Raw genomic sequence first — 27623 nt, 5'->3', positions numbered from 1 at the left:
ATGATGTTTATTGTTAAAAAAGCACACCTGCCTGGAATATGGACCATGTATAGGCCCTAAATAAATAAATTTACCTTCAATATGCTATTGGGCTCCTTTCTAGGGAGGAATATTACATTTTATGAAGTGTCATATGTTAAGGCTGAGTGTACAAAACATTAGTAACGGCTTCCTAATATTGAGTTGCACCCTCTTTTTGCCCTCAGAACTGCCTCAATTTGTCGGGGCATGGACTAAAATGTGTCAAGCGTTCCACAGGGATGCTGGACCATGTTGATTCCAATGCTTCCCACAGTTGTCAAGTTGGTAGGATGTCCTTTGGGTGGTGGACCATTCTTTATACACACGGGAAACTGTTGAGAGTGGAAAAACCCAGCAGCTTGGCAGTTCTTGACCCACTCAAACCGGTTCGCTTGGCACCTACTACCATACTCCGTTCGAAGGCACTTAAATCTTTTGGCTCCTGAGTGGCGCAAGGCACCGCATCTCAGTGCTAGAGGTGTCACTACAGACCCTGGTACGATCCCGGGCTATATCACAACCGGCCGTGATCGGGGGTCCCATAGGGTGGCGCACAATTGGCCCAGCGTTGTCCAGGTTTGGCCATCATTGTAAAATAAGAATTTGTTTTAACTGACTTGCCTAGTTAAATTAAATAAAAATTCACCCTCTGAATGGCAAACATGCACTATTCATGTCACAAAGCTTAAAAATGATTCTTTAACTTGTGTCTCCCCTTCATCTATACTGAAGTGGATTTAACAGGTGGCGTAGCTGGTCAGTCTGTCATGGAAAGAGGTGTTCCTAATGTGTTGTGCGCTCAGTGTTTAAAAAATAGTAATTGTATTTTACTTTTATTTAACTAGGCAAGTCAGTTAAGAACAAATTCTTCTTTTCACTGACTGCCTAGGAACAGTGTATTAACTGCCTTGTTCAGGGGCAGAACAACAGATTTGTATGTCCTCATTGAGAGTTGGCATGGTTTTATTTTTGTTTTCCAATCAGTATAAATATCAGATTGTATGGTTGGCTATAATTGCCTATAAGGTACTTGCCCAGACTGCAAATGAAACCCCCCCCATGATTGAAATTCTGCATGCATGACTTGCTTTCCTGTGATCTGGCCCAGGCCAGTCATTTTCTCATTCGGGACAGTAGTTTTTACTTGTTACTGGCCTGGTGTTCCACAATCTAATTTACCTGAATGTCAAACGTTGTCAGGTGATGTACCTCAGGTGTGTTTGTAACTGTGTGTATTCTCAGGTTATGTACCTGGGGGAGCTGGAGGAGATCCTAGACGTGATTGAACCGACACAGTTCGTCAAGATCCAGGAGCCGCTTTTCAAACAGATCTCCAGATGCGTATCCAGCCCACACTTCCAGGTCAGTCTATAGAGAAGGATGTCAATGCTGTCTGACCCTACCCTAAACCCTAATCTTAACCCATACTCTTACCATAACCTGTCCCTGACCTACCACTTCCCTTATTTAATCTTCAAAGGGTTAGGGAAGTCCCAAGGGTCCCGGCTAGCACGGACCCTGGTTTTTAGTGGTAGTCACAGCATATCTATGGTGCTCTTATAAGTACATGGTTGTTGTTGGAGGGTTTAGCCTTGTCCCAGATTTGTTTGTTCTGTATAGCTAACTTCTAGGGTCGTTGTAATGACAACAACCATAGGATCACAAAATAAATCTGAAAAGAGGCTAGTGCGTATGGGTGTAGGTATTGTGTATTAAATGTCTGTGTCCCTGGCAGGTGGCAGAGAGGGCCCTGTACTACTGGAACAACGAGTACATCATGAGTCTGATTGAGGAGAACTCCAGCGTTGTCTTACCCATCATGTTCGCCAGCCTGTACAGGATCTCCAAAGAACACTGGAACCCGTGAGTCCACCTCAACACCCTCACAGATTGGTCCTATCAAAAAACTTGATTGTATTTGTTTTCATTAGAGAGAACATAAGTTGTGAAAGAGTTGAAATTGGCTGTTTTTTTACATATTTTTTATTTTGCCTTGAAGGGCGATAGTGGCGTTGGTGTACAACGTACTGAAAGCCTTCATGGAGATGAACAGTACCTTGTTTGATGAGCTCACAGCTACTTACAAGTCAGATCGCCAGCGGTAAGATATGCTGCATCATTAATGGTGGCTCTGTGGTGTGGTCCTGCATAGTGCTGTTGAATTAAGCGTGTATAGTTTTAGACACCTATTCAAATAGGCCCATGCTCACTACACGGAAAATTACTGTACAGAAAAATTACTGTTTGTTTTTATGCAGAATAACACTTTTTTTTCCTCATACACTGTCTGGTGTGTGTAATATTGTGATTCTTGACTCTAGCAGGATAAGGATATGTACTTAGTGGTGGAAAACCCAGTAGTAATATCTCAGTAATCTGCAGCTAGTCCTGCCTCCCCCCGTACTGTCTGCAGTGAGAAGAAGAAGGAGAAGGAGAGGGAGGAGCTTTGGAAGAAGTTAGAGGACCTGGAGCTGAAGAGGAGCCTTAGGCGTGACGGGATAATTCCCACTTAACGAAGCGCCACGCTCCTCTCCCATCCATGTCCACCGGAGCACGCCCCGTGGATCCTGTATGGCCATCTGGAACGGCATGGAGCGACCGTGTTTTTTTTGTTGTTTTTTTTTCTGTATTGTGCGACTTACTTTATGGTAGATTCACACGTTGTTTCATTATTTCAACAGCACTGTAAATAACTTTTATCCTTAAACTGCTATTATTGCGAAATAAAAATTGTAAAAAAAATAAAATAAAACGCGATAAGGAACTTGTGTGGGGGTAAAAATATACTTTGGACATTAAGACTTGAAATGAACAGCAAAGTTAAAACAATCTGTTAACTTCCCTCCTATTTGAGAACCCTACCCACTGTCCTTGAATACAAACCCATTTTCCATCTGGTTCTACTCTTTGCTCTTTCTCTCTCCTCTCTGTCCCTCTCACACTTTGGTGCTTCTGTACCTCTCTCCCTTTTGTGGGACGTCCTGACTGAATGAGATACCTGGGAGGCCCCGCCCTGACCAAGAGGGCACCCCTTCTCTCTGTAAGGACCACCCTCTGACCCCTCCTGACCTGACTCATGATGAAGCCATGCTGGTATTATATTATATGGACCCATTAGCCATGAGGAAATGAAATAACCCCTCGTCCCTCTCAACCCCTCCTCCAAGAGGCGAACATGTTAAGGTCCTGTATGTACAGGGACTAAAATTTTAAAAAACAAGGGAAGATCTCCATACACATACTTACATTCATTCTCTCGCACCATTTTTCTCCCCACTTCCACATTTGTTTCTTTTCACTTGTGTGTGTGTGTGTCTCCCCAATGATTTGATTGGTTTCTGTCAGTTCAGTTTTCTCTTTGGTTTTATGGACTTTGACCCTGCAGTACCAGGTAGCCTGGTATCAGTCTGGTACTGGTACCCTCCAGCCACACAGAAAATGGGATAAAAAAATAAAAAACGATTGCGAGCTATAGAGGAGCACCAAACTCGCCTATTGTGAAAAGGAGTGTCACTCCCAAGTGTGCTTTACACAGTATTACAAACCTGTATATTGTTATTAAACGCAGTACACTGATATATTGTATCTTGTAGTAATTTTGCATATATTTTTGCTTAGGAACAGCCAATAAGTATTCTGTATATGAGTTAATATGGAACAAGACTATCTGGTATTTATGATTTAGTTTTTTCTGTTTCCTTCTTGGTTTTTAATCTCTCATTTGGGGATTTTTATTGTTTCTTTGACCATCAGATATTTTTATTGTGGAGTGGAAGAGGGAATTGCAGAGAGGGATGGCTTGGCCCAGTTCATATCCCGTTTAAATTTACATTAAGTTCAGCATTGTTGCCCCCTTAAAGAATTTGTGCTTTAGGGTGGCCCAGATATAATATGAATGAAAATAAGAAAAAAAGGGTTGAAGAAATACACGTTTATTTAAAAAAAAATAATAATAATTAAACCTGTTTTGTGATGAAAGCTCAGATGCTGGATTACTTTATTTTCAGACAGCATACCACTGTTTACTTTGTGTATGTGATGGAGAGGTGAAAAACACATGAAGGCGTCATGGGTTTTTGATTGTTGCTTAGCTACTCCGCTATGAATTTCATGACTAATTGATTCTGCTTGTCACTTGGCTACTCAAGCAAGTCAGCAACAACTAAAGTAGTCTGCAGTCAACATAGACCGTCTCAATATCCTTTGGTATGATGAATGATCGATTACAGGAGTTTACTCACTGTTTGTTAAATTGCTTTGGTTCACCAATAATTAGCAGAATGTGAGTTTTGTTTTTCAGTTTTTAAAACCTCTCTGGGATGCTAGTGTCCCACCTCGCCAACAGCCAGTGAAATTGCAGGGTACCAAATTCAAACAGAAATCTCATTATTAAAATTCCTAAAACATACAAGTATTTTACACCATTTTAAAGAAACTTCTTGTTAATCCAGCCACAGTGTCTGATTTCAAAAAGGCTTTACGGCGAAAGCAAAAACCTCATTTGAAATTGGCGTGTTATGTTCAGAAATGCATTCTCAAACAAACATCCGGTGAAATTGCAGAGAGCCACATCAAATTACCGAAATAATCATCATAAACATTGATGAAAGATACAAGTGTTATACATAGGATTAAAGAAACTTCTTGTTAATGCAGCCGCTGTGTCCGATTTCAAAAAAGCTTTACGGTGATAGCACACAATGCGATTGTTAGGTCAGCGCCTAGCCACAGAAAACCATAGTCATTTTCCAACCATGAAGAGGTGTCACAAAAGTCCGAAATAGTGTTAAAATTAATCACTTAACTTTGATGATCTGATGAAACTCCCAGGTCTCCATGTTAGACAGTAAAAGTTAGTTTTGTTTGATAAAGTTAATCTTTATGTCCAAATACCTCCTTTTTTTGTTTGCGCGTTTAGTCCAGTATTCCAAATGCACAAAGCCCAGACGAAAAGTCCAAAAAGTTCCATTAAAGTTCGTAGAAACATGTCAAACGATGTGTATATAATCAATCTAGGATGTCTTTATGATAAATCTTCAATAATATTCCAAGCGGACAATACTGTTTTCATTAGAAAGGGAAAGAACCTCGTGCGAGACTAAACTAAATCTACTGGAAGCCTTAGGAAGTGCAATCTGACCCCATAGACACAGGATATTGGATAGGCAATCACTTTTAAAAAAACTACAAATCTGATTTCCCACTTCCTGTTTGGATTTTTCTCAGGTTTTTTGCCTGCCATATGACTAATGTTATACTCAGACATTATTTTAACAGTTTTGGCAACTTTAGATTGTTTTCTATCCAAATCTACTAATTATATGCATATCCAGGCTTCTGGGCCTGAGTAAAAGGTAGTTTACTCTGGGCACCTTATTCATCCAAGCTACTCAATACTGCCCCCTGTTCCCAAAGAAATTTTAAGTAAAGCTAATTTACAATACCACAAATATAATGCTACCTTGAAGTGCCACAGGAGGGCAGCAAGACTTCAAATCTGACGGACCCCAAAGCAGCCATTGAGTCACCATGTAGTTGATTTGTATCTGATGTTATTTGTGAGCTTTTATTCAGTACTGTTCCAATATCAATGAAGAATATTTCTGGACCAAGTTTATGAAAACCCTTCCTTTACGAGATCTGTATTCGATTTGTTACTCAGGGTGTGATGTGATCTGACCTGTGTGTGACCCCTTTGAAGGTGGGTTTAATGTTGACCTGACACACACACTTTTCCCAGAAGATACTGACCCTACAGTTACGCTTGTTTACACCGAGCTGCACTGTTGTAGGGTACATTGGGTACATTAAGACACCGTGGAGTCGGAAAACGTACCTAAATGCAGGGATGGGATATTCCACTGTACTGTACAGTTTACAACACTTTATAAAGAAAGTATGTAAATTGCTCTCTAAACAAGTGGATTATTTATCTTACCTACTTGCATATTTAAAAAACAATTATAGATCTAACTTCATCAAAATATTTTGTCAACTTTTTCAATTCACCACAAAATCGTTTTGTTGAAATATCTCAAAGTTGTGAAGACACAGATTACTTTTTTGATGAGCAAGATCAGTGGCAGCCAGGGAACGTGTTGGGGAAATAATTTGGTGACATCTTGTGGTCTTGATGTGAATTTCAGTTGGAGGTGGGAGGGCAGTTACCTCCCAGTACCCTACTTTTTTTTAATTCATCCCTGTCACTGTTTTTATTCAACACTTACAAAACATTTAAAAAATCTTCTCCTTATTCCACTCACATTGCAATGAATAAATAGCAAAGTGTATACACTACCGGTCAAAAGTTTTAGAACACCTACTCATTCAAGGGTTTTTATTTTATTTTTTTATACAATTTTCTAAATTGTAGAATAATAGTGACGACATCAAAACAATGAAATAACACATGGAATCATGTAGAAACTAAAAAAGTGTTAAAGCTAAAAGTATTTTATATTTGAGATTCTTCAAATAGCCACCCTTTGCCTATGGCAGCTTTGCACACGCTTGACATTCTCTCAACCAGCTTCACCTGGAATGCTTTTCCAACAGTCTTGGAATTCCCACATATGCTGAGCGCTTGTTGGCTGCTTTTCCTTCACTCTGCAGTTCGACTCTCAATTTGGTTGAGGTCGAGGGATTGTGGAGGCCAGGATATCTGATACAGCGCTCCATCACTCTCCTTGGTGGTGTGTTGGGTCATTGTCCTGTTGTCCCACTAAGTCCAAAACAGATGGTATGGTGTATCGCTGCAGAATTCTGTGGTAGCCATGCTATTTAAGTGTGCCTTGAATTCTAAATAAATCACAGACCGTGTCACCAGCAAGGCACCATTAACACCACATCCTCCATGCTTTATGGTGGGAAATACACATGCAGAGATCATCGGTTCACCCACACTGCATCTCACAAAGACACGGCGGTTGAAACCAAAAATCTCCAATTTCGACTCCAGACCAAAGGACAAATTTCCACCGCTCCAGTGTCCATAGCTCGTGTTTCTTGGCCCAAGCAAGTCTCTTCTTCTTATTGGTGTCCTTTAGTACTTGTTTTGTTTCAGCTCATTGTGACTCTAATTAACTTATCCTCTGCAGCAGAGGTACTGTAACCCTGGGTCTTCCATTCATGTGACGGTCCTCAAGAGAGCCAGTTCCATCATAGCGTTTGATGGTTTTTGCGACTGCACTTGAAGAAACTTTCAAAGGTCTTGAAATGTTCCGTATTGACTGACCATCATGTCTTCAAGTAATGATGGACTGTTGTAGCTCTTCACTTATTTGAGCTGTTCTTGCCATAATATGGACTTCGTCTTTTACCAAATAGGGCTCCCTTGTCACAACACAACTGATTGGCTCAAATGCATTAAGAAGGAAAGAAATGACAGAAATTCACTTTTAAGAAGGCACACCTGTTAATTAAAATCCATTCCAGGTGACTACCTCATGAAGCCGGTTGAGAGAATGCCAAGAGTGTGCAAAGCTGTCATCAAGGCAAAGGGTGGATATTTAAAGATCTCAAATATATAATATATTATGATTTGTTTAACACTTTTTTTTAGTTACTACATGATTCATGACTACATGTGTTATTTCATAGTTTGATGTCTTCACTATTCTACAATGTAGAAATAAAGAAAAACCCTGGATTGAGTAGGTGTTCTTACTTTTGACCGGTGATGTAGATAGCCCTGCGTTTTTATTATTATTAGCAGCTGGTTGTGTCAATTTTAATATCGAGGAATATTTCTCTTTCTCAGGTCATAGTAACAAGATTAATTTGTGCATGAGGCAGATGCGATACGAGTTACGCGACGATGTGGAGACGATGTCCCCTCTCTCTGGTCCGTCTCAACGGAGGAAAGGAAGGAGAGAGCAGGGACCATGAGTGACGGACACTCAGTTGCTCTCTCTCTCCCGCCGCTGAGACTAATGCCTTTTTCAAAACAACTGGGAACTCGGAACTGGGTACTCTGAAGTTTTCGACTTCAGTACGTTCAAGACACAGTCCGACCTAAATTATGCTGCTATGGTCTAAACATATTGATGCAACAGTATCTAAGATGGGGAGATGTCTGTCCATAATAAAGTGCTGCTCTGCATTCTTAACAATATCAACAAGGTAGATCCTACAGGCCCTAGTTTTGTCGCACCTGGACTACTGTCGTGTGGTTAGGTACCACAAAGAGGGACTTTACAACTGGCCCAGAACAGGGCAGCATGGCTGGCCCTTAAATGTACAGGTAGAGCTAAGATTAATACACTGCTCAAAAAAATAAAGGGAACACTAAAATAACACATCCTAGATCTGAATGAATTAAATATTCTTATTAAATACTTTTTTCTTTACATAGTTGAATGTGCTGACAACAAAATCGCACAAAAATTATCAATGGGAATCTAATTTATCAACCCATGGAGGTCTGGATTTGGAGTCACACTCAAAATTAAAGTGGAAAACCACACTACAGGCTGATCCAACTTTTTTTATTTAATGTCCTTAAAACAAGTCAAAATGAGGCTCAGTAGTGTGTGTGGCCTCCATGTGCCTGTATGACCTCCCTACAACGCCTGGGCATGCTCCTGATGAGGTGGCGGATGGTCTCCTGAGGGATCTCCTCCCAGACCTGGACTAAAGCATCCGCCAACTCCTGGACAGTCTGTGGTGCAACGTGGTGTTGGTGGATGGAGCGAGACATGATGTCCCAGATGTGCTCAATTGGATTCAGGTCTGGGGAACGGGCGGGCCAGTCCATAGCATCAATGCCTTCCTCTTGCAGGAACTGCTGACACACTCCAGCCACATGAGGTCTAGCATTGTCTTGCATTAGGAGGAACCCAGGGCCAACCGCACCAGCATATGGTCTCACAAGGGGTCTGAGGATCTCATCTCGGTACCTAATGGCAGTCAGGCTACATCTGGCGAGCACATGGGGGGGCTGTGCGGCCCCCCAAAGAAATGCCACCCCACACCATGACTGACCCACCGCCAAACCGGTCATGCCGGAGGATGTTGCAGGCAGCAGAACGTTCTCCACTTCGTCTCCAGACTCTGTCACGTCTGTCACATGTGCTCAGTGTGAACTTGCTTTCATCTGTGAAGAGCACAGGGCGCCAGTGGCGAGGGTCATTTTGCAGGGCTCTGGCAGTGCTCCTCCTGCTCCTCCTTGCTCAAATGCGGAGGTAGCGGTCCTGCTGCTGGGTTGCCCTCCTACGGCCTCCTCCACATCTCCTGATGTACTGGCCTGTCTCCTGGTAGCGCCTCCATGCTCTGGACTCTACGCTGACAGACACAGCAAACCTTCTTGCCACAGCTCACATTGATGTGCCATCCTGTTTGAGCTGCACTACCTGAGCCACTTGTGTTGGTTGTAGACTCCGTCTCAATCTACCACTAGAGTGAAAGCACCGCCAGCATTCAAAAGTGACCAAAACATCAGCCAGGAAGCATAGGAACTGAGAAGTGGTCTGTGGTCACCACCTGCAGAACCACTCCTTTATTGGGGGTGTCTTGCTAATTGCCTATAATTTCCGCCTGTTGTCTTCCATTTGCACAACAGCATGTGAAATTTATTGTCAATCAGTGTTGCTTCCTAAGTGGACAGTTGGATTTCACAGAATTGTGATTGACTTGGAGTTACATTGTGTTGTTTGTGTTCCCTTTATTTTTTTGAGCAGTGTATATACATGTCAATCTCTCATGGCTCAAAGTAGAGGAGAGATTGACCTCATCACTACTTGTCAAAACTTCTTACATAAACATGTTGAATTCACCGAGCTGTCTGTTTAAACTACTAGCACAATGCTCGGACATCCACACATACCCCACAAGATATGCCACCAAAGATCTCTTCACAATCCCCAAGTCCAGAACAGATAATGGGAGGCACACAGTACTACATAGAGCAATTACAACATGGAACTCTATTCCACATCAAGTAACTCACACAAGCAGTAAAATCAGATTTGAAAAACAGACACAAATACACCTTATGGAAAAGCGAGGACTGTGAAGAGTCACATACACAGGTACAAACACACACATACAAACTCACATAACATACACAATATACACACGTTAATCTGGATTGTGTGTTGTAGTGGCTGGAGGGCAAATACTTAAAGTATTGTGAAATCTGTTGTAAAATGTATTTTAACATTGAACATTTTTATTATAATGTATATTACTCCCTTAATTTTTGCTGGACCCCAGGAAGAGTAGCTGCTGCTTTGGCATTTGAAATGGTGTCCCTATGCCCAAGAATGCCAAGGTCACCTGTCTAAATGACTATCGCCCCGTAGCACTCATTTGTAGCCATGAAAGGCTTTTTGTGGAGTTGGCAAGAGCACAAATCTATGACTAGGCTACAGACACCTAGGCTAATTCCTGTAGCCAACTCACACTGCACCACAAACACTAACCCTACTATGTACCCCTCCGTCTCGGAGCAATAACTATGTGGGTCTGTCGGCCCTCATCACACCAGAACCGGTCCGTCACTCCCAGATCTCCTATTTGAACAGCAGCCTGCTGTTTGAGTTCCTGCTCTTCCTCTACCTGCTGGTGGGGAAATGGAAAACCGAGTCAGTTGCACAACTGAATGCATTCAACCAAAATGTGTCTTTTGCATTTAGGCCAACCCCTCTGAAACAGAGAGGTGCAGGGGGGTTGCCTTTAATCACCGTCCATGTCATCAGCACCCAGGTGTGGTTGGGGGTTTAACTGCCTTGCTCAAGGGCAGAACAGCAGATTTTTGTTCCACCTTACCAGCTCTGGGATTTGAACCAGCAACCTTTCGCTTACTGGCCCAAGGCTCTTAACTGCTAGGCTACCTGCCGCCCCAGTGATGGTGTTCATTTAGTACAACAACATCTAAAGTACCGTGTGGTGGTACCCTTGCAGTCATCCTGCCACCTCCATATCTCTGGTGGGTTGTAGTAGACAGACACACAGTACATTGATATATGAAGGACTATGTTGTGGTAACCCTATAGTCATCCAGCAGCCTCAACATCTCTGGTTAATAATAATAATATAGACACACACACCTGCACGCAGTCACACACACACAACCACCTGCTGCCTCTACCTCTCAGGTGAGAAACTCACACACACACACTCATTCCTTCAGTCTGTTTATATTGTCTAATCTCTGCAGAACTTCCGTCTGATGGATTACTGCCTCACTGTGATGCTGGCCATGAGACCAGTGTGGACTATAGTGTCAAGGGTACTACACCTTCTCTATCACTCTATCTCGCTCTCTTTTTCTTCTATCTCTTGCAGAAGGACAAGAGAGAGCCATGAGAATACAAGTTTTGTTCAGTCATGGAAATAATAGTGCTGAAAACTAATTGTCTCCCTATTTAAAAAGAAGATGGAGAACAAGCTACGAAGAAAAAATACTGGAGTTTTGGTGCAGGTACATCAAACTAGTGCAAAAACAATATTGTGATAATATCCCGATGTGTAACTGTATCGGTATTTTCCCCCATCACTACCCCTGGTTTAAGTACTGACTGTTCACCCCGCTACCATCGATAAGGCGAGGTCAGTACAGGTGCATCAAAGCTGGGGCTGAGAGACTGAACAATAGCTTCTTTCTCAAGGCCATCAGACTGTTAAACTGACATCACAAACACAGGGAGGCTGCTGCCTACATAATGACTTGAAATCATTGGCCACTAGTTACTTTATTAATGCCATTTTAATAATGATGTTTACATACAGTGGGGCAAAAAAGTATTTAGTCAGCCCACAACTGTGCAAGTTCTCCAACTTAAAAAGATGAGACCTGTAATTTTCATCATAGGTACACTTCAACTTTGACAGACAAAATCAGAAAAAAAAATCCAGAAAATCACATTGTAGGATTTTTAATTAATTAATTTGCAAATTATGGTGGAAAATAAGTATTTGGTCACCTACAAACAAGCAAGATTTCTGGCTCTCACAGACCTGTAACTTCTTCTTTAAGTATCAAAAGTAAAAGTATACATTATTTCAAATTCCTTATATTAAGGAAACCAAGCAGCACCAGTTTATTTTATTTATTTATTTACAGATAGCCAGGGATACACTCCAACACTGAGACATAATTTACAAACAAATAATGTGTGTTTTGTGAGTCCGCTAGATCAGAGGCAGTAGGGATGTTAATTGGACAATTTTCCTATCCTGCTAAGCATTCAAAATAATGTAATGAGTACTTTTGGGTGTCATTAGGAATATAGTGAGGAAAAAGTAAAAGTTGTCAAAAGTATAAATAGCAAAGTACAGATACCACAAAAAAATATTTATGTAGTATTTTCAAGTATTTTTACTTAGGTACTTTACACCACTGATGTTCTGTTAGCCTTCATTTATACTTTTTCTTTACAGACCTACATTGTCACTATAATATTGAACTTAAAGGCTACTGTGGAATTGAAATGGACATAATTACATTTACCTTTTTTTCAATAGACTGCCAGTTGAGAAATTAAATCTCCACTTTTCAGGTCCTCTTTTCTCGGTCAGAACTTGGGTTTCTTGGAGATATAAGTAAATATAATTAAGAACCATAATTAAGAAACATCATGAACACAGTCTGAATGGTTCTACAGGCATTACAGCTGTTGAACACTGGAACAATTCTGGAATACTGGAGCTAAGGTGGCTGACAGCATTGCCACCAATTGTATGCTGGAAGACATCGTCCACAAGCTTGACCAACGACAGCTTGAATGTAAAAAGGGCAGGTCGATGACAGATGTGTTGGTCAGCCTCCTAGATATGATGTCAAATCCACTGATGCAAGTAAGACCATTATAAACGTACTATAATAACATAATATTGTGCCAAAGCCTTCAACAATGTTGACCTTACAGTGGTAACAAAAAAGCTTGATTCAGCTAGGAGTCAGAAAGTCCCTTATCACCTGGTGCTGTAGGTTCATTTCCAAAGGAAGCAGAGGGTGAGGTTCTAAGCCACACTTTCACCATGGCAACATCTGTGAATTGACTCAAGGTGACTAGAAGCAGCCTTGTTTTGGTTCATTGTGTTGATGAAAAACAGAAGTGTGCACTGGATCTGGCAAAATTGTCCACGTCAGAAGTAACATGTATTGATCTTCGGAGCAGGGCACCTGCCAAAGGAGTTAAAGCTGTCTCGTTATATCCAGTCTCGTTGGATATACAGTACCAGTCAAAAGTCAAAAGTTTGGACACACCTACTCGTTCCAGGGTTTTTCTTTATTTTTAATATTTTCTACATTGTATAATAGGAAGGAAGGAGAAAAGCCTATCAGTATTATTGTTGTTTGAGGAGACTCTACCTGAATATCTGAAGCTTGGATATGTGAGGTTTGACAGACACGACTCAGTCACCTACTCTACACACACCTGTGTGCCATATCCAATCAGAGCTGCAGTAGGTCTATATGCAAATAGACCATTGCCATATATGGATCTGTACCATTAACATTGAACTGGACTGTTTTTACAGCATCAGCGGTTGTGAGTAGATGAGCTTGATTTGAGATCAAAGTGAGAGTTTTATCTAGCCAGGTGTGAACATTTTTTCATATCCTTTGCTAGTTACTGAGTTATTATCCCAGTTATAGATCATGTGTAGTCATTAATGGGGGAGTGATTGCTAACTACAAGAGCACAAAATGTGTACATGTTTAGACATCTTTGAAAAGTGAGTCAGGTAAAGAGCTTTTTTTGTCTTAAAGGGGCAGTGTTGTATTTTGAGACAGGCTTTAATAAGCTAAGTAGCATAATTTGACTGATTCTCTATAATAATGGTATGATAATGCATTTTTCTTTGCTTTCTTGCATCAAACAACAACATTTTCAGTCACCTCCTTATCTGACAGACAAGTGCATAAACAAGTTAATGTCAAGTCCTGCATGTTTATTTCAAAAGTCTAATAGAATGTTGGCCTATATTAAACACCACACATTGGCTGCTACTGTAGGCTGAATGACAGAACAGCTATTTCCATGTTTAAATGTTATGGGATGCATAGAACAGAACGGTGCGTGGAGGGGTGGGGGTATTTGAGGTGGAAGGGATGGCTTCTAAGGGTAGTAGGGAGGACAAGAGGGGATATTTGAAGGGGGTGGGAGGTAGGAGGGGTGGATGGGGTTTTCAGGGATGGGTGGAGCTGAATAGGGTATAAGTAGTCATAATTGCAGCTTTCCCACTATATAAAACAGAATATAATGCCTCAAAAAACTGAATGCAGATGTCATTTAGCCTTCATATCTCAATTCACACAAAATTGATGTCTCTGAATCAAACAGCTCGCCTTAAGTTCTCTCTTCTGATGTAAGCAACACATGTTCTCCAAAGTACTTGTGTACTGTCTCTGTAATAACACAACTTTCCCAGAGAGAGGACACAAAAGCAGATGGCTGAGAAAACAAGCAGACAACAAACAAAAGGATTCTGTTAATATGGAAAAGAGGGGAAAAAACGAAGTAAATTGTGCTACTGTATCTAACATTATCTGTGCACAAACTGAAGCACAGGTGGAAGGCAGGGGAGTCTCCACAAGGCAACAACAAAACAACATCCAGAGATAGTGAAATGTTTACAAATGTTTACAAACATGAATCTCCATATGCTGCTTTTGTCGAATTAAGTATTACAGCGACATGAAAGTACATAAAAGACAAACTTTCTATCCACTAATATGACATTCAAAAAGTCAGTGGAGGAGCTGTACTGTAACTGTGGGCAGCTCTAACTAACATGCCACCATCCCCATCATCGCCTCACCTCCGTCCCTCCTCTTCTCTTCTCATCTCTCCTCTCATCCCCTCTTCTCTCACAGCATCAAAGGCATCCCTGAGACCCCATGCTTTTTATATCATTATACTGTATATGTGTATTAAAGTGAAGTATTCTGTCCCATATTCATAGCACACAATAACTACATCAAGCCTGTCACTCTACACTTTTATTGTAAGTAAGAATAGAATATATTTCTAAACACTTCTACAACTGCTTAGGGCTAGGCCACTTTTTTCTCCACTTCCTGTCTGAATGACATGCCCAAAGTTCAGGCCCTGAAGCCAGGATATGCATATAATTTGTACCATTGGAAAGAAAACACTTTGAAGTTTGTAGAAATGTTAAAATAATGTAGGAAAGTATAGCACAATATATATGGTAGGAGAAAATCAAAAGAAAAACCAACCAGAATTGTTTTTGAGAGAATGACCATCCTCTTAGAAATGCATATTGAACATTAGCTCCCTGGATGAAATTCCTATGGCTTCCACAGGATGTCAGCAGTCTATGTTCATGGAGTCAGGCTTGTAATTTTAAAAAATAATAAGAAATATCACTTTTAATAGTGGGACACTGTCTTATAAATGTGTGTTTGTGCACACCATGAAGACATTACACATCTGCTAAAATTAGTTTCCTATTGCAGTTAGATTAACAAGAATTTATGGTTTCAGTCGATATAAGACACATATGAACATAAATGTTTAAAATCCATAATATTTATGATTATTTATTTGAATTCCGCGCCCTCCAGTTTCACCGGAAGTTGACTCCTATCCATGTGGCTGCTACCATGATTAAATTAATCCTGATGAATCGTGAATAATGATGAGTGAGAAAGTTACAGACGCCCAAATATCATACCCCCAAGACATGCTAACCTCTCACCATTACAATACAGGGGAGGTAAGCATTTTTTTTGGGGGTATGACTTTCTCACTCGTCATTATTCATGATTCATTCAGGATTATCCGTAATCATGGTAGCATGCGTATCTGTCCATCTATCCATCCTCTTGTCATGTGCCCCATAAACACTTCTACATTCATGTGGATGCTACCATGATTACGGATAATCCTGAATGAATCATGAATAATGACAAGTGAGAAAGTTAGACACACAAATATCATACCCCCCCCAAAACTGCAGTGTCAATGGGGCACATGACAAGTCTTATATTCGTATTTTTTTTAAATCACCTGTCGGCCTGCGTATCTGTCCATCTATCCATCCACTTGTCATGTGCCCCATTGCCCCATTGACACTGCAGGCCCTCTACTGCAGCTGGCTTTAGGGAGGATCTCTGTTAAATTATCTATCAGTGCTCCTAACTGTGTCTTCCTCTATTATTCAACCTGTGTTGCCTGGCGCTGCCAGCCTGGTCTCTCCTGGCGCTCCTTAGACACTAATTACATAAGGAATAACAAGGATCTCAGTCAGAAGACCAAAGTGTTATTATTAGTTAAAATAATAATGGTCCCTCTGCAGCTGACAGTCTAGGCATGTGGCTTTTTAGCATGGTGGAAATACAGTATATTATTATATTATTCCCTCACATTCTTTCTGCCAGCCTTGTCAGGACATGCCCCCTTCTCCTCTGTACCCGGCACCTCTGTTGGAAGAGGCTGCATATCATCACTTAATGTCATTGTATCAAGTCCCCTGCTGGGTCAGTGGGCTAGTGTGGGGACAAGGACGGGGACAGAGAGGAATTGTCAGTCAGGTTAGCCTGTGGGTTAATGGGGAGGCAGTGACTATTCATGAGAATACAATTAAAGATTTTTCTGAAACGGTCTACGGTGCCCTCGGGAAGTATTCAGACCCCTTGATTTTTTCCACATTTTGTTACGTTACAGCCTTATTCTAAAATGGATTAAATAAAAACATTTCCTCAGTAATCTACAAACAATACCCCATAATGACAAAGCAAAAACTGTTTATTTTTTTACCTATAGCAAATGTTAAAAAAAATATATATATGCATATATATATATATATATATCTATATATATATATATATATATATATATATATATATATATATATATATATAGATATATATATATTTATTCAGACCATTTATGAGACTCGAAATTGAGCTCAGGTGTATCCTGTCTCCATTGATCATCCTTGAGATGTTTCTACAACTTCATTGGAGTCCACCTGTGGTAAATTCAATTGATTGGACATGATTTGGAAAGGCACACACCTGTCTATATAAGGTCCCACAGTTGACAGTGCATGTCAGAGCAAAAACCAAGCCATGAGGTCGAAAGAATTGTGACAGGATTGTGGATTGTGTCAAGGCACAGATCTGGGAAAGGGTACCCAAAAATGTACATCCAAACTGACAGAGCTTGAGAGGATCTACAGAGAAGAATGGGAGAAACTCCCCGAATGTGTGCCAAGCTTGTAGCGTCATACCGAAGAAGACTCAGTGCTGTAATCGCTGCGAGAGGTGCTTCAACAAAGTACTGAGTAAAGGGTCTGAATACTTATGTAATACTTATCAGTTTATTTGTATTACCATGGGGTATTTGGTATTTTATTAGGATTCCATTAGCTGTTGCAGAAGTAGCAGCTACTCTTCCTGGGGTCCACACATAACATGAAACATAGAGAATGACAATGCAGAACATCAATAGACAAGAACAGAACTACATACATTTTGTTTTATAAAGGCACACAGCCTACATATCAATGCATACACGCAAACTATCTAGGTCAAATAGGGGAGAGGCGTTGTGCTGTGATATGTTTGCTGTTTATTTGAGCAATATGAGATGGAAGGAAGTTCCATTCAATAAGGGCTCTATATTATACGGTACGCTTTCTTTCATTTGTTCTGGATTTGGGGACTGTGAAAAGACCCCTGGTGGCATGTCTGGTGGGATAAGTGTGTGTGTCAGAGTTGTGTGTAAGTTGACTATGCAAACAATTTGGGATTTTCAACACGTTTCTTATAAGAAGAAGTGATGCAGTCAGTCTTTCCTCAACTCTTAGCCAATAGAGACTGGCATGCATTGTATTTATATCCGCCCTCTGATTACAATGAAGAGCAAAACGTGCCGCTCTGTTCTGGGCCAGCTGCAGCTGGGTCATTCCTTGCAGCACTGGACCACACGACTGGACAATAATCAAGATTAGACTAAACTAGAACCTGCATATCTTGACCTCTCCCCATCGTTACAACCATTGAATCTATATGTATTGTGTGTATATTGATGACGAAAAACATAATTTAATACATTTTAGAATAAGGCTGCGAAAGGTCAAGGGGTCTGAATATGTTCAAATAACAACATTTTAAAAAAAGTCAAGGGTCTGAATACTTTCCGAAGGCACTGTATATTTGTATTTTTATGTATTAAGGTCCAAACAAAATAAGGCAAATAATAAAATAAAACAGTACATAACATTATTACACCACTACATTGAATACGCACACACTACAACTGTAAGGGTCGGAGGACCAAAGCAAGAAGGATCGGAGGACCAATGCGTAGCGTGGTAAGTGTCCATGGTTGTTTATTTAAAAAACATAAACTGAACACTATGAATACAAAAACAATAAACGTGAAACGAACGAAAACCGAAACAGTACCGTGTGGTGAAAAACACAGACATGGAAACAAACACCCACAAACAAACAGTGAAACCCAGGCTACCTAAGTATGATTCTCAATCAGAGACAACTAACGACACCTGCCTCTGATTGAGAACCATACTAGGCCGAAACATAGAAATCGCAAAATCATAGAAAAATAAACATAGACTGCCCACCCCAACTCATGCCCTGACCATACTAAATAACGACAAAACAAAGGAAATAAAGGTCAGAACGTGACAACAACCTTTAAATTACCACCATACATGCGTGTGTGTAGAGTGTGTGTGCCTGTATATGTGTGTCTCTTCACAGCTCTTTGTAGTACTGTGCGTTTTCCAGAGTCTGTTATGGACTTAGGGACTGTGAAGGGACCCCTGGTGGCATGTCTAGTGGGGTATGCATGGGTGTCTGAGCTGTGTGCTATTATGATGTGCAGGTTGACTCCTAACCCGCAGTCCCCGCATTTGGGCAGTTGGGTGGTGGGTAAATAAAGAGAAAGAATGCCTAAAAAAAATCCAGAAATGTCTAATTATGGTGGAATTTATATAGTCTACACTGAGGTTTTTCTTTCATTATTTTAGGCTATCTGGTATTAGTGCATAATCCTAAACTTTAGGGCTTAACTGGAAGCGTGCAAAATTGCCTACACAGCCAATCGCCAAATAATGTTTTGCAAGGCAAAAAGGACATTGTCGAAGTTTATCTCAATAAGACAAATGCTGCGAAAGAAAAGTTGAAAATAAAGACGAGAGAGGGCCAGAAAAGCATTGTTTGGAAAATATTTGGTGAAGTGATAAAAGAGCATGAAAGCAGGGCCGGCTAACTCCAATGTCCTTTGATAACACTAGTCCTGTGTGAATCGATATCCCTGTGTTTTGAGATAAATGTCTGAGTTTTACAGGTGTTGCATGTGGTTTGAGCAAGAAAACAATACCTGATTCGATAAATTGAAGGAAGTGCTGCACATAGTCTATCCTGTATATGAAGGGCCTGCATGTATCAACTTTCACAGGGAATGTTATTGTTTATACATTTTGTGCTAATTAATTGAGCGTCACCAAATGCATCATTAAAAAATATAGCACATTTGTTTTGCAACCTTTGCTGTTAATAGATCACAAAGCAACATACAACTGAGCTAAACGTTTGGAACAAATTCGCTTTCTCATCCATATCCTGAAAACGCATATCAAGTGCAAGGTAGATGTTTAGCTCACATCTGAAGGCTGGAGGTTATTTAGGATGTCTTCTACTGCGGATCGTTAAAATATCCTAATGATTATGATAACACTTCCCCAATTCAAATATAATAGCGACACTACAGTATACTATAGATGATTTGGTGTGTTTTAGAAACTTGGGAACCAAGCTTGAGTTATCAGTGTAGCCTGTTTTCACCTGGACTTGTTGAAATATCTTAACAACTAGAAAACAAACCCCCAGGCTTCCTTCAAAACTGTCTTCTTAAAAATGTTATATAATTACAGGGGACATTTGGAAAAAACGAATCCCGTCCAAATTGTCCTCTGGAATAACGGACATTATGGCGTAATAAATACACAACCAACGTGCTCTAGTAATACTAGTCCCGTGCGAATAGGCCTATAGCCTTAACTCCTGTAGAATTAATCATTTCTTGCAGTAAAATTATACACCAAATGTAGGCAACATTTGGTCTTGGGAACAGGAGTGGAGAAATATGATTTCTTTCTTTCTTCATCTTGATTGAATGCAATGCTCAGTTAGATATGATCTGTAGAGGTGCTGTCTTCAACATAAAAGCATCATAAAAGCTGACAGTATTTCAACCACATAAAATATGCATCAAAGCTGAACTGAAATCTTATCAGAAAAACGATGGATGGTTTTCACAGCTTTCTTTTTCCTTACAACCTGTCAAAGTGATGTCATTTGGACATTTTGCACAAAAAACACTTTCCCGTTTGTATTTTCTCCCCAGTCCCTAAACGTCTTTGCTCCGCAAAAGATGACAGAGAACTTTGCCGATGTCAACTAGATTAAAGCATTTATTCTATCAATCTATTACATTATTCTAATGACAAAAGAGAAGTTACATGTATCTAATTATAGACAAGTTGACTAACAAATAGCCTACCAAAATGTCTGAAATTATAAGTAGAAACATATCTAAGTCATGCAAAACAAAATCCTGCACCCCTTGTCAAATTTGTTTGACTGTAGCCTATAGCGCATTTTCGATATTTGCAGGTTAGGGTTGGGTGCGGGCAGGTACACTACGCTGCAGTAGTTGAAGTGTATAATGTTGAGTCATCAGCATAGATAGACACACAGGCTTTACTCAGAGCCAGTGGCAGGTCAAGCCTAGACAGCTTCCCTGGGGAATGCCCAACTCTACCTGGATTATGTTGGAGGCTTCCGTTAAAAAACGCCCTCTGCTTTCTGTTAGACACACAACTCTCGAGCCATGATATAGCAGAGGACGTAAAGCCATAAAAAATGGTTTTTCCAGAAGCAGATTATGATCGGTAATGTCAAAAGCTACACTGAAGTCTAACAAACCAGCTCCAACAATCTTGCTATTATACATTTATTTTCAGCCAATCATCAGTCATTTGTGTAAGTGCCGTAAATGTTGAGTGCTCTTTTTTATAAGCGTGCTGAAAGTCAGTTCTTAAAGAGAACCAAGATTTTATGGATCTACTCTGTATATAATTATGTTTTAAGTATTGACAATTTCCAATGTTGACATTCAGGGTATGCATAGAGGTAACACTATTAACCATGAGTTACCAATGGATTCCGAAACTGCATTGATACTTGGTGTGTTGGGAAATCCGGGAGGTTAAGGTTTTCCCACAGAAAGAAAGTCCAGAAGCTGTAGTCTATACTATTATCTGGCCCTTTCTTGATGATATGAGTGTCCATGCAAGTAAGTGACAACTGATATTAATTATTGAGCAATGTCATGATTTGAAGGCATTCGTCCTTTTTTTTCTCCCAAGCCTTGGTCTGTTCCAGTTAGTTGTTGCTACTTATAATGATTTATATTTTTTATGATCACCCTATATATCTCCTATCACTGTCTGATTTCCTGTAGAGAAAAATATTATTTCCAGAGATATTTTAGTGTTAATAGCATAACAGTTGATTTTCCTCATGTCTATGCATAATTTAGATACATGTTGTGTATCGACTTTATGTTGCCATGATGTCTAAAGAAGGCTTTTTATGTTCACCCTGCAGCATGAACTAGATGTGCAGATCGACTGCACTATGGTAAATAAAGTAGGGAAGTCTGAAACAGACTGATATCATGGCTTCTGGGACATAGAGTCCCATCCAGTGACACACAGTCCCACTGTCCCTACTCTTGACACGAGCCACACAGTTACATGGTGTATCACAAAGCCTGCTCCAAATTCTATTATTGAAGATTAATTTGTTGAGAGCACCTTCACCAGCTTATCTCTCATTATGTTGTGGGTGCCTGCCTGCCACTTAGCCTCTCCCCAGTTCAACTCAACTGCACTGAAGCACTGGGCTGGGCTGTATAAAACCCACTGTGGCACAGCTATTCCAATAGAGATACATGCCTGGTTTGTGAAGTACCAATGTGGATGTCTTCTGTCCATTTTATGGCCACGTTTATGGTTATGAAGATGTTTTGAATATTGCAAGCTATGCAACCTGTGATTTTCTGGTGAATGTGAACAGATTTATTCAGGTATGAATACCTGTCTGCTACAAAGGGAACCTGGCCTACTACAATGTAATAATACAGAGATACATTAGGATGCAGTGGTAGCATTCAGTCAAGGGATCTGTGTGCATATAAGTCATCTATGCTGTAACATATGCAGTAACACATTTCTTGAAAGTATCTCTCAAATGTACTTCTGAAGTTCATAAAGGGATGGAGCGACTGGGAGCAGTGTTTTTATTTGACAATCGACTGTGGTCCACAGCAGGAGAGAGAGAAAGAGAGAGCATGTCCAGTCTTCCCTTAATTACAGGGAGAGAACTAATCACGTCTTAGCTCAGTCTCAGTCACCTGAATGTATTGCTGCATCCTCCATCCCTGTCTCACCTGACACTGCTCTCTCCTCTCTTCTCTCTCTCTCACACCTCACACTGGCCTCTCGCTTTCTCTCAATCCCTCATTTCTTCTTCTCTCTCTCGCATACTCTCTCTCTCTCTACCTCTCTCTTCTCTCCTCTCTCTAAATAACTTCTATTGAAACTCTGACTGTTTCCTGAGCATACTAATATCTAGCCTCTATCTCTCTGTTGGTGTGCTAGCTGGATACCTCTCCCCATAGGTACAGGACAGACTTATTGGGAAGCATTTCTTTACACCTGGACTTTAAGGTCCAATCCTTTTCTACTGGAATATGGCTTTCAAATGTTTGGTAAAGCAATGGCAAACACTGATCATTCCTACTATGGTTCATGTATTGTTTTACAGTTGCACACCTTGACTGTAGCGTCAGCTAAATAAACTACTGTCTGGGACAGTACTGTCTAGTGTAATTGTCATCTTGAAAATGTGCTTCTCTACAGGAATGGGAATGCATTATTACTGGGATACCTGCAGGATGTCAGAATCAATCATTCAATGTATTCTCTCTTTATACTTTCAAATGACTAAGAAGCCAAAGTTTCACCTCAAAGTTAAATTTATGATACCGTATAGTAGTTACATCGGAACTCCCAGAAATGTGATTTGCAAAACTGATACTATCTGTCTGCTATTAGCCCTATCCCCCAACATCTTCATGTCTCTGATGTGTGATTGGAATACAAATGGCCGGGTACATGGTTCTGATTATGAGCAGTCTGAAATGGTAGAGTTTAACCCATTTTAGTACATTAACATAAATTGTTTTTAGGTATTTAAAAAATATTTTTGTTTTTACGTTGTATTTAGAAATTGAGATAGACTATAAATACAAAAGTATGTGGACACCCCTTCAAATTAGTGGATTCTGCTATTTGAAGCCACACCCGTTGCTGTCAGGTGTATAAAATCGAGCACACAGCCATGAAATCGCAGACAAACATTGACAGTAGAATGGCTCTACTGAAGAGCTCAGTGTGGCACTGTCATAGGATGCCACCTTTACAACAAATCAGTTCGTAACATTTTTGCCCTGCTTGAGCTGCCCAGTCAACTGCAAGTGCTGTTATTGTGAAGTGGAAACGTCTAGGAGCAACAACGGCTCAGCCGCAAAGAGGTAGGCCACACAAGCTCACAGAATGGGACCGCCGAGTGCAGATGAGAGTAGCACCTAAAAATGATCTGTCCTCAGTTGAAACACTCAGTACCGAGTTCCAAACTGCCTCTGGAAGCAACGTCAGCACAAAATCACCATTAGCAATGCCAGCATCGGCTGGAGTGGTGTAAAGCTCATCGCCATTGGTTTCTGGAGCAGTTTAAACACGTTCTCTGGAGTGATGAATCACGCTTCACCATCTGGTAGTCCGACAGCCGAATCTGGCTTTGGAGGATGCCAGGAGCACACTACCTTCAGTGCCCGACCTCACTAATGCTCTTGTGGCTGAATGGAAGCAAGTCACCGCAGCAATGTTCCAACATCTAGTGGAAAGCCTTCCCAGAAGAGTGGAGGCTGTTATTGTAGCAAATGGGGGAACAAGTCCTTATCAATGCCCATGATTTTGGAATCAGATGTTCACCAATTAAGACTGAGCAGGTTGACAGAAAAATTATTATAGTTAATTTACCATCATTTGTGTATACTGACACCACGCCAAAGAGAACAGTCGAGATAAATTAGCTTGTCAAGAGCTACTAAAAATAAAGCTTTATAAAGTCATTGACTTGATCACTCCTGGGAGTGTGAAAATGTAAGACGTTATGACTATTCCTATTTGTCGTTATTGTTTTTGGCCACAGAATTCAACCCTAATACCCTTGGTTAAGTGCTCTTAAAAACTGAGCGGGGTTTCTTATCTTTGGCATACTCTCGTATTAGCACATAGATGATCAGACTTCTTAGATCGACAAACCAAGACACCAGGAACCCCTTACACTCAATATAGACCACTATAGATTTTCCAGCAAAACTACCAGCTACATTATGTGGTCATTCTTTCACAGCAGTCAGTTAGAGGTGGATTTGGGTTTAGCATGTTATCTGCTTAGGGTAACCATGTTTATGTTTTTGGTTAGAATTTTCCTTTTGAGTGAAAATTGTACATCTTGTGTTTCAGTGGTTTCATCATGGAGGCTCTCAGCAGGTGTGACAGAGGAGGGGTTCACTGTTGTGACTGAGGTCTGGAGGACCAGGTTGTCATCATCTTCATCATCATACTTATCAACATCATTATCATCATCTGCACCTTCCTCTCAGATCCTGCTACCTCTTTTTCCATTAGGATGTTGCAGTGTCCCCCTCAGTCCTCATGCCAGGAGCTATTACACCCCCCCCTCCTCCCCCAGCCCAAGGAGGAAGTGGCGCAAACAATTACAACAACAGGGGCTGTTACAGCAGCTCTTGACAGGTCCACAAAACTGTACTCTCTTGAGACACACAACTATTGTAAGTCTTCTTACCTCACCTCTTTCTTTGACAGTGGCAGCGTTGTAGATGGTCAATGTGTTTGAGAGGGAGACTCAGGAGACCGGGCCAGCTGACAGTGCACAGAGGCCCAGGTCTGGTCACTGCTTCAAGTTAGGTGTACTGGGTCGAACGTGTTTGCACTATGTATTTTTTAAGTAAGGCAACTTTGTCCGGTTTTACTGATGTCAGGAGTAGTCAAACAGGAACTGAAGATGGAAGAACAGTTGGTTGCTTTTCCATATTTAACAACATTTTACATTCCCTCTCCGTAACGTCTCCCATCCTAAGATGGTGGAACTCGGTTGACCCCTGAATGTGACATTTTGAATGATCCTGGTGCCACAACATGAAACCTCCAAAAAAAGCATGAATCAAGGAAGATTGTACGATTAATATCTGGGGGGAGGGGGTGATGTGTGTTTATGTTCCCAGGCTTGAATATTTTGTGATGAACCATAAGGGAGTATGACACCACTGACACCATAGGGAGTAGGTGTGTGCCCGTGTGCGTTTGTGTGCGTGCGTCTTTGCATGCGTGTGACAAAGTGAGCGAGTGTGTGTGACAGTGTCTAGGGAGTGCTCCACAGTCTCCCTAACCCCACCCGCACAGTGAAGTTGCCTGAAGCATGAGAGCTCAAACAGCCCTGAAGCACCTTAGTGACAGTTGAGAAGGCATATATTATATAATACTCCTTGTCATGCATATTCATAACGCTGAGAAAAACACGTTTATATGCTTTTTATGAATGATTTTAAGTTCATCATCAACCACTATGCTCTGAATGTCTTGACTATTCTTTCTTCTCATCTTCTTTTTTACTGAAGAGAGCTGAGGGATCTATATCTAATTTAAATAAAATATTCAGATTCAGATGACATTATTTATTAACATGTTTCAAGTTTTTCCAAGCTGTATAATGACTTGAAATAGAAAGGGGATTTCCATTCTCTCCACAGAGTAAACGTCCAGCGCTGCTGCTCTCCCTGTCCAGTGCCAGTGATGGTGCTGCAGTCAGACAGAGGTGATGCACTCAGTGGTACTGGTCAGGCACACTCCACAATCACACCTCAGGGCCACAGGGTAGGTGTACATGGGGTCCACGTTGGATGAGCAGTTAGGCAGCCGCACCGTCACCAGGCGGGTCTCGTTGTAGGTACACACACGCTGGTATGACTCTATGTAGGGAGGGTCCAGGACAGGCTTCTGAAAAGACACACAGAACAGGGTTCATTTACATTAACATCTGTTCATTTATTTCAATAAGTTCCACAATTATGACTTTATAGTAAAGTACTTTATTACTGACTTATTACGTTATTATGTCAGGGGTAGATTTAGCTTTTAGCCATGCTACAGTGATGCATTTTTCTTCAATAATCGTCATAGTTTAGTTACTGTTATATTTTCCAATTGATTGATTTTGTTAACATCTACTGATTTCTAACACTCTCTCCCTCTCTCTGCCCTCACCTCCCAGGTCTCACAGCGTCCCCAGCAGGCGTCAGTGGTGATGTGCAGCCCTCCACAGCCTGGTTTCCTGGCCAGGAAGGTGAACTCCCGGACGGCACAGCCAATGAAGCGGCGCAGGTTGACGGCTGAAGCCTGGCTCAGTGTCTCTGGGTGAAGCCATGACCACAGCCCTGTACAGCACAGCAGCACAGCACACCACCTCCACACAGACACCACACATCACATGGTTATCTCTAATGCCTAACATATTATGCTCTTTCTATATCTCACTTTTAGCAAAGTCTTCAAATAGTTAGAGTATGGCAAGTTAGTGTCATTAGTATTTTTAGACAATATTTTTGGCATTTGTAATGAAAACAATCAAATTAAGAAAACATAGATTGTTGATGAAACTAAAAACAACAACTAAAACATGAAATATTCCAGAGATCTCAGTGATTCCTGACCCTAACTTCATACAGAGTACTGATCTAACTAAAGTGTTATAACTCACCACTGAGTACCTCTCCTCTGGGTCATCTGGGCTCACAACTGGTCTCACTGCAGTGGTTCTCCACTGGAGAAAACTGCAACTACTGAACCTCTGAATCAGGAGCTACAGTAACTCCAGTAGCTGTGATGTCTCTGACAGCAGAATCACCTGATAATGGATCCCAGTGAGGAACTCCCAGCTATTTAACTCAGCATCTCATGTCAATCAGGAGCCATTTAAGGCCTTACTATCCACCATGTCTCTAGCTCCTGCCAGAGAGTCAGGCTCCTGTCTGATCCCCCTTAGGCCTGTCTACTCTATCTCACCCATCAGCCCAGTCACCAATCAACTACAGACCATTAGCCTGATTAGGGATTGAGACTGCTCCTTTGTTCATAGCAATCCACATGGAAGAGGGGAGAAAACCCTCATACCTGTAGATTAGACACATTTAGCTGATTGACCTCAGGAACTGTTCTTACAGGTGAGAACCTTGCCCTGGAGCGTTAACTTGTACTATTCAGTTCAGTGCAAGTCTGTTATAATTTAGATGTTTTTTTCTGCTATCACACTTTCACAGAGCACTTACTGTAGCTCTAATATGTTTGTTGTGTGGAGCCCATGGAGACAGAGGAATAATTCACGTCTGGTCTGATGTGTGGAGGTCACAGTAGGGGAGATGAGAGCAGGGGTAGAGCGAGAA

General features: G+C 41.0%; 2 protein-coding genes across 6 annotated transcripts in view; one reads left to right on the top strand and one right to left on the bottom strand.

Annotated features, from left to right (window-relative positions):
* The window catches only part of LOC112248704 (serine/threonine-protein phosphatase 2A 56 kDa regulatory subunit epsilon isoform), a 60828-nt gene extending 57229 nt beyond the window's left edge, over positions 1 to 3599 (top strand). For 3 of the 5 annotated variants that reach the window (XM_024417954.2, XM_024417958.2, XM_024417957.2), the window contains exons 10-13: positions 1264 to 1383; positions 1757 to 1884; positions 2021 to 2122; positions 2435 to 3599. In XM_024417954.2, coding sequence (XP_024273722.1) covers positions 1264 to 1383; positions 1757 to 1884; positions 2021 to 2122; positions 2435 to 2534 — 450 coding nt within the window. In that variant the 3' untranslated portion in view covers positions 2535 to 3599. Of the gene's footprint in view, positions 1 to 1263; positions 1384 to 1756; positions 1885 to 2020; positions 2123 to 2345; positions 2380 to 2403 lie in introns of those variants that run through there. The other 2 variants (XM_024417956.2, XM_024417955.2) reach the window with 2 other exon arrangements.
* A 22245-nt stretch (positions 3600 to 25844) lies between these two features.
* LOC112246862 (glycoprotein hormone beta-5-like) lies at positions 25845 to 27114 on the bottom strand. The gene is made up of 3 exons (XM_024415436.1): positions 26942 to 27114; positions 26449 to 26647; positions 25845 to 26181 (listed from the first exon to the last, which is right to left on the bottom strand). The coding sequence occupies exons 1-3, from the start codon at positions 26965 to 26967 to the stop codon at positions 25990 to 25992; spliced, it is 417 nt and encodes a 138-aa protein (XP_024271204.1). The 5' UTR covers positions 26968 to 27114; the 3' UTR covers positions 25845 to 25989.
* Positions 27115 to 27623: the final 509 nt, after the last annotated feature.

The sequence above is a fragment of the Oncorhynchus tshawytscha genome, linkage group LG08 (genome assembly GCF_018296145.1).
Source record: "Oncorhynchus tshawytscha isolate Ot180627B linkage group LG08, Otsh_v2.0, whole genome shotgun sequence".
Lineage (NCBI taxonomy): Eukaryota > Metazoa > Chordata > Actinopteri > Salmoniformes > Salmonidae > Oncorhynchus > Oncorhynchus tshawytscha.
The sequence above is the reverse complement of the archived record's forward strand: the minus strand, read 5'-3'. Positions and strand labels throughout refer to the sequence as shown.